The 8,245-nt window shown below is 38.8% G+C and overlaps 1 protein-coding gene across 1 annotated transcript in view; it reads right to left on the bottom strand.

The window, feature by feature from the left end:
* Positions 1-2,141: 2,141 nt before the first annotated feature.
* Positions 2,142-8,245, bottom strand: part of ifngr2 (interferon gamma receptor 2) — a 20,156-nt gene continuing 14,052 nt past the window's right edge. Inside the window, exons 4-7 of the mRNA NM_001361158.1 lie at positions 6,272-6,417; positions 3,789-3,930; positions 3,560-3,708; positions 2,142-2,645 (exon numbers count right to left, since the gene is read on the bottom strand). Of these exons, the coding sequence (NP_001348087.1) occupies positions 2,565-2,645; positions 3,560-3,708; positions 3,789-3,930; positions 6,272-6,417 (518 nt within the window). The 3' untranslated portion in view covers positions 2,142-2,564. The remainder of the gene's footprint in view (positions 2,646-3,559; positions 3,709-3,788; positions 3,931-6,271; positions 6,418-8,245) is intronic.

Consider the following 8,245-nt stretch of genomic DNA (forward strand, 5'->3'; position numbering starts at 1 on the left):
TCATAATAGTGATGAGTCCTAAGAGTGAGTGGTAAGGATGGTAAAGAGAAGAAGAAACACATGATGACCATGGAAATAAAGCATGACATTGTCATGCGTTGAGGGTAAAAACTCATAATTAATTTTCATTTTATTTTATATCACAGGAATCCTTATATACTATAATTTTTTTGTGTGTCTCTATAGCATTATATATAATAAAGGAGTTTTTTTAGAGGGCAGGAATGGATTCATTTTTTTTTTCTGTTATTATGGGAAAAAATGATTTACGATACAAGCACCTCGAGTTACGAGCTCGGTCCTGGAACGGCTTATGCTCGTATCTCGAGGTTCCTCTGTACTTGGTGTCTCCAGTTGGGCAACCTGTTTCAGCAAATTGGCTGTTAACATACAGTAACTTCCCCAGTGGAAGCTCAATAGGGATCTAATTGAATAGTTTCCATAGTGTAGCGGTTTAGACGCTTGCCTTATACATTTGTGACATATTGGTTAACATGTTAGTTGAATTTAACCCTTTGATGCATGACCCATGATATACTGAGTTAAAAAAAATGTTACTAAGTGTTTTTAGACATAAAAATAAGAACTGATTTGGTTCTGTTTTTATACACCAAATTTTCTGTTTGAATGTTGACACAATTATTCTGCAGTTGCAAAGGCTGACCACTGTATGGCAGTGTTGGGTGATTCTCAGGCGTCCACTGTAGAGGCTTATATGCAACACTGCCATCAAAACCTATTCTTATCATAGAAAATGACATTTTCATAGCTGTCCACTGTAGTGACCGTCATGCATGAAAGGGTTAAATCATGACCGAAGGTCCTAGGCAGGTCTACGCTATACAAATGTTTAAAAAGTCTCTGTCACCATGGATCTTAATTATTATTCCTGGCCCAATCACTAATATACATTTTCAGTCTTTCTGGAAATTTGGGTAATTTTGTCTTGTAGATTGAAGTAATGGCTTAAGATGGGATGCAGAGATGGGATGTGCATTTGACTTTCAGATAGTGCTAATTGTTAGCACCTAGAATTTGTGACAGAAGAACAGTAGCAACAAGCAGATGTTGGCATCACATCTGCCTCATCTTTTGTCTTCTCACACATGCTTGGTGCTTTCTAGGGTCAGCCTGTTAACAGCATATGTGCTGCTAACACAACAATTTCCCAAATATGGGATCAATACAGTATAGTACAAAGTTATTCTATTTATTTATTTTAAATCTTTTACAAATTGCCATCAAGGTCAAATATCTGAGTCTGCAGTAGGGTCAAGTTAATAATAATAATAATACATTTTATTTCATAGGCGCCTTTCTGTCACCCAAGGACACCTTACAGTGAATACAAAGATAACAACACAGCATTAAAAATTTTAAAATTGTAAAATTTTAAACAGATGAGTTTTAAGTGCAGATTTGAATTGTGGGAGTGAATCGATGTTCCTCAAGACGGTGGGTAGAGAGTTCCAGAGCTGGGGAGCAGAGCGACTGAAAGCTCTGTACCCCATGGTGGGGAGACGGGCGGAAGGGACAGTCAGATGTATGGATGAGGACGATCTGAGGAAGCGGGAGGGAACAGCGACATGAAGAAGGTCTGAGATGTATGGTGATACTGTGAGCAGAAGGATCTTGTAGTTAATACGGAACTTGATCGGGAGCCAGTGAAGCTGTTGCAGGACAGGAGTGATGTGGTGGATGGGAGGGGTTCTAGTAATGATGCGGGCGGCTGAGTTCTGGACCAGTTGGAGCTTATGAAGAGACTTGTGGGGTGAGACCAAAGAGGAGGGAGTTGCAATAGTCAAGGCGGGAGGTGACGAGGCTGTGAACCAGGATGGAAGTGGCATGGGGAGTGAGGGAGGGGCGAAGGCGGTTGATATTGCGTAAGTGGAAATAGGTGGATCGGGTGACGTTGTTGATATGAGATTGAAAAGATAGTGTGCTGTCGAGGATGACACCCAGACTCTTAACCTGTGGGGAGGGGGAAATGGAGCAATTGTCAACATCAAATGAGAAACTGTTGGTTTTGGATAATGTTTAGGTAGTACCAATAAGGAGAACCTCCGTATTGTTACTGTTTAGTTTAAGAAAATTTGAGGTGAACCAGGATTTTATTTCTGTCAGGGAGAATAAAGGAGAAGGGGGCGGGAGGTTGGAGTCGGGTTTGCTGGCTAGGTAGAGCTGGGTGTCATCTGCGTAGCAGTGAAAGTTTATGGAGTGTTTACGGAAGATATTACCAAGGGGGAGAAGATAGATGATGAACAGAAGGGGACCCAGGACAGAGCCCTGGGGCACACCTGCATTGACAGAAGAGGGCTGGGATGTGAAGGTTTTAAGCTGGATAAGCTAGGTTTTAAGCTATAAAAATATTTAAAAAAGGGCCACATGCGCCATCTTCTGTATAGGCACTGTCCCGTAAAGTCTTTGCAGTCACAGGGGAAGCACTGGACAGACATACATATAGACGTGTTAGATCAGTCAGTTGTAGAAGGTTCACGTTACAGTGTGTGGGTAATGGTTACAAGATAAAAAGGACACATTGAGTTGGTTATTATGTCGGCTTTTCACTGAAGGGACGAAATGACATCGCAGTGTTCTTCCTCCACACTGAGAACGCATTGCTCAGGAAAGACGTCGAAGTGAAGCTGAAAAAAAAAAATGAAAGGAACATCATATATAAATATTGTAAACTGCTGAAATATGAATGCTTTTCTTGACATATTTATTAAGTAAGCATTACTGTATTTTCCAGACTATAGGTCGCGCCAGAGTCACGAAAGCCCAAATTAATACTCTAAGAGCAGAAAAGATATTTATGTTAAAGGTATGGATCATAGAAACTGTGGCAGCGTTTTTTGTTTTTTTTTCATCGTCTTTTTTACATCTGCAGGCTCCAGTATTGTTACAACTACAACTTTTTCATGGCTAATATTCGTTACTGCAATTGAAGTATCTGCCGTTACTGATATCAATCAATCCAGCTGCGGGTTGCTCCTTTTTTACACCATGTCGCACAAAATCGAGTTGAGCATTTGGTACCTGATAGGTTGGGCTACAGCCATTTGTTTTGGATGTTTGATCCTGAAGCCAGATCAATACCGATCTATCCTATCCTATCGGCATGAGCCAACCCTACCACAAACCGAAAGGATTGCTTATACACTGTAGTTCTGTGCAGTTCATCTGCGAGCCAATGACCACAACTTTATACGTTCACACATTTAATTGTGTTCAGAGTAAAAAAAAATTGTATGGCTCTCGCGGAAATACATTTTAAAATGTGTCTCTCTCTGCTAAAAAAGGTTCCAGACCCATGCTCTATTTGCTCTGTTTAATATTGATAATGTTACATTCTCCCTCCGCTTACCTTTAAACTAAATATTCTCATCCGTATAGGTGTTGTGTTGTTTATATTCACATATTCATAGAACTGTGCTTTTTTCCTAACCACTCTCTCTCTGGCAACTCATCATGTAGGCTTTCCCCAGATGCCATGAAGTAATACTATAGCACTACTTCGTGGCATTTGGTCAAACAAATGCTTGCGAATAATGCTCACATTTTCTGGGATCTCAAAAGGGTTCTGCAAGCACTGCTTAATTCTCCTAGAATGGCAGATGATGGTATAAGCTACTGCAGATATCACAAGGACCAAGATGAAAAGCACCACAATCACAACTACCACCAGTGTTGGATTGGGCTTGTGTTCTGAAAAAAAAAAACAAAACAAAAGAGATGCAGTTATGTAAGTGAGTAGTAAAATATTAGTAGTATTTACAGGGTCTTACTTGACAGTGGGATGACTTCACATTGCCTGCAACTTCTCAGTCCAACAGGTTTTTTACTGTACATGTACTGGACCTCAACACAGTAACTCTGTCCCTCTTCCAGTTTATTGATGGATAGTGAAGAGTAACCATCTTTATACTTCTACAGAAATAAAAACAAAAACATTTATGTCCAAATAACATATGTAGCATATATTATGTAGCAGAAAATGAAATTAAATAGAAATAACTGCAATTCCTTTGTTAACAAATGACCCTGCCAATGTACTTCTTTTCAGAACTTCAAACAGAAAAGTGTGTACTAAAGTGGTTTAACTAACAGATTTAACAGTAGAGCACAATGTTTATGGTCTTTCGATTACGCCAGTGTTAAATTTATGGAATCACTCTAATATAACTTTGTTAATTATGCTCGAAGATATATATACGATAGAGATAGATGTATATATACAGTATATTTATATAGAGAGAGATCATTTTTTAATGTGGTATAATTTAGTATACATAATTCTCATTTTAGTCAATGATGGACATTGCAATAATAAACATGACGCACAACAACAGTACAGTGGAACCTCGAGACACGAGCATAATCCGTTCCAGGACCGAGCTTGTAACTTGAATAATTTTTTCCCATAAGAAATAACAGTAAGAAAATGAATCCGTTCCGGCCACTTATTAGTGCTAATAGCAACGGTAAAAAACATGTTTTTAATTGCCATAGAGACATACACACATAGGATGGTACATATTGTGGATGTACAGCAATCATACATGTGCGCTCACCACTCACGCGGGCACCTCGCTCATATTTATTGACTCACTACCATCCTTACCACTCACTTTCTTAGGGTTCATCACTATCACGAAGAATAATGCACAAAACAGAGAGGAAAGTCACGTAGATAATGCTACGTACGGATACGCAACGCTTATGGAAGTTGAAGTGAACGAGTGAGGTGACGGTGTGGGCTGCTCCGAGTGCTTGGCCACCTAACGTCGGCATCTGTAAGTGTGCTCGTACTGTATCTCAAATTTTCACTTGTATCTCGAAGCAAAACATTTGCTCAGAGGTTTGGCTCTCACAGAAATACATTTTAAAAGGCTTGCTTGCATGTCGAGACGCTCGTATTTCGAGGTTCCACTGTAATCATCATTAACCCACTACTTTTACTACTGCTACTACATCTAACACTATTAATGAACTATTTTTACTACTACTAACCCACCACTAACCAACTAATCTACTAAGATTCTATCAGACAAACTGCAAAAGCAAAGGAAAAAGCCAAGGAAACACATGGGGGCTTACAAGGTTTGCATAGTCAAACATTTGTAGTGGTGTGAGGAGCACATTAGTTAGCATTAGCTTAGTTATTTAGACCGACCAACTGATTTTGCACTTACTCCAATTTTTTCATGCAAATGGGGATTACGTTGGCAAGTGGGCACTTGTTTATCTCAATGGCGAACTGTTAGGGGTGTACCCTGCTCTTGTATGATTGCTGGGATTAGCTCCACCTTCTTGACCTTATAAAGCAGGAGGTCAGGAACCTATGGCTCGCGAGCCAGATGTGGCTCTTTTGATAACTGCATCTGGCTCTCAGATAAATCTTAGCTGGTACTTCTTAACACAATAAGAAATAAATAATTTCGCTGATATTCAAGTGTAACGTTACAGAAATCATAGTGTTAAAATAATTTTACACATTTTAATTCATACTTTTTTTTTTTGCCCTGGAGCCAATCGCATCAAAACCAAGCGGAACCAGAAGTTGCATTAATGGTAAGAAGTATTTTATGTATAGATAGTATAACAACCTTAATATTTTTTTAAATAACTTTAATACCTTTTTTAATACTTCAGAAACATATTATACTCATATCATGTTAAAATTATTGGTCTGGTTTAAAATTCATACAATCAGTTGTATTCAGAGTAAAAAAAAACAAAAAACTCTATGGCTCTCACAGAAATACATTTTAAAATATGTGACTTTTTTTGGCTCTCTGGTGAAAAGGTTCCTGACCCCTTGTTAAAATACTGTATAATACTATAATTAGAGCAACAGTAATGATAATGTATGGTACATTATCATTACTGTTGCTCTAATTATAGTATTATTTTATAACGATACATAGATTAGATGAAGAGATAGATTTGATAGATTAGCCCTTTCATGCATGACGGTCACTACAGTGGACAGCTATTAAAATGTCATTTTCTATGATAAGAATAGGTTTTGATGGCAGTGTTGCATATAAGCCTCTACAGTGGACGCCTGAGAATCCACTGTAGAGGCTTATATGCAACACTGCCATCAAAACCTATTCTTATCATAGAAAATGACATTTTAATAGCTGTCCACTGTAGTGACCGTCATGCATGAAAGGGTTAAACAGACTGACAGGTACGATCGATAAATAGATGAACATTTTCTTCGGGTGGTGAGTCCACTGGAAGGCATGTTAACACCCCTCACCTGTAAACCCTTTCCCTCCTTGCCATAGTAAACCCTGTGTTCAACATGGTCAGCATGTTCCAGAGCCAAAGTATGGTTCTTGCTCAGATATACAGTTAGGGACCCCGGTCTTGCAGCTAGCATGACATCAGGGCTACAGGTGTCACCTGGACAAAACACACAATCAGTCAAAATTAAATAACATTTTTTCATATTTAAATATGTTAAAGTATTTTTATGATTTAAAAACAAGAAAAAAATGTTTAAAATAATAACTAAATGAGCTGATTAGCAAAATGGTTACAAAAGCAAATTGCAACTTCAACAGTGAACCTGGTGTGTAACTTGGTCTATCCCTAGCGCCTATTATTGGAAAACAATAAACAATAGAGCTGCTGTTTCCGCCACACCTCACGCAGAACTTCTCCTCTCATACCCAGTCAACCACTAAAAGACAACATTAACCCTTTCATGCATGACGGGCACTACAGTGGACAGCTATGAAAATGTCATTTTCTATGATAAGAATAGGTTTTGATGGCAGTGTTGCATATAAGCCTCTACAGTGGACGAAAATTTTCAAAAAGAAAATTTGGTGTATAAAAACAGAACCAAATCTCAAATCTCCAGTTCTTATTTTTATGTCTAAAAACACATAAAAACACTTAGTAACATTTTTTTTAGATCAGTATATCATGGGTCATGGATCAAAGGGTTAATATAACATCATGACTATTACACAGGCGTTTAATAATAATAGAGTCCCTTATTCATCCCACAATGGGGAAATTTACAGTGTGAGTCTATGCAACCAACAAAAGCTGCCATGGGAGGTGCCATTAAGCACCGTAATCAAAATCCTCAGATATCTTGTAATTCTCATTGCGCTGATTCCATGACAATACGTGTCAGTTCAGAAATCGCTCAAAATGAATGCACATTCCCCTTCTCATTGTGAACACAAACAGGTATGGAGAGCGCAGCGAATGCCGTATTAAAAGTCAGAACAGGACGTGATGTATACAACGATTCACCGTGAAGTTCCACATCAGTGGTGTAACGCCATCTCTACATAATCCATTTGCCTTTAGTATTGTTGGCTGACATCATCGGCCTTTAAATGAATACTGATACTTTGAAATAAGGCCGATATCTGGTCTGACATCAATACCTGGTATCTGTACTCACCCATCCCTACAAACCCTACATACTGACAACAGTAGTCAAAAATCTTGAAGAATAATTATTCAGAGGTAAGATTATGCAGTAAGTGTAAACAGGTACGCTGTTCAGCAGCACCAAATGATATGCTCCCTTCTCTCTGTCCTTTCTACATGTTACATCTCTTGTCGACTCACAAGATAGATAGGTAGGTAGGTAGAAATTACTGGGACCCATGTACACCCATCTATTGTCCAAGAGTTGCAGCCAAAAAGCCATTCCTCCAACATGGAAAATTTGAAATATTCGGCTGTAGTGCTAGAGGGCGGTACAATAATAAGTGTCTGCACGCAACACTGAAGCATGGAGGATGTTCCTTAAAAGTTTGGGGCTGCATTTCTGCAAATTTAGTTGAAGGTTTGGTCAGGATTAACGGTGTCCTAACTGCTGAGAAATACTGGCAGATACTGATCCATCGTGCATAACCATCACGGAGGCATGTGATTGGCCCCAAATGTATTCTGCAGCAGGGCAATGACCCAAAACATATAACCATGGTAATTACAAACTATCTTCAGAGTGAAGATGAACAACAACAAGAATTGATCGTGAGGACGCCACTGAGCCCTGATCTCGACATCATCTAGTGTCTCTGGGATTACACAAAGAAACAAAAGGATTTTGGGGGAAGCAAAAGCCACACGTCTGTGGCTATTTCTCCAAAAGGTTTGAAACAACCTACCAGACAGATGGACCAATAGACAAATTAGATAGATAGATAGATTAGATAGATAGATTAGATAGATAGATAGATAGATGGATAGATGGATAGAT

This window comes from Cynoglossus semilaevis, chromosome 16, assembly GCF_000523025.1.
Source record: "Cynoglossus semilaevis isolate Cse_v1.0 chromosome 16, Cse_v1.0, whole genome shotgun sequence".
In the NCBI taxonomy this organism is placed as follows: domain Eukaryota; kingdom Metazoa; phylum Chordata; class Actinopteri; order Pleuronectiformes; family Cynoglossidae; genus Cynoglossus; species Cynoglossus semilaevis.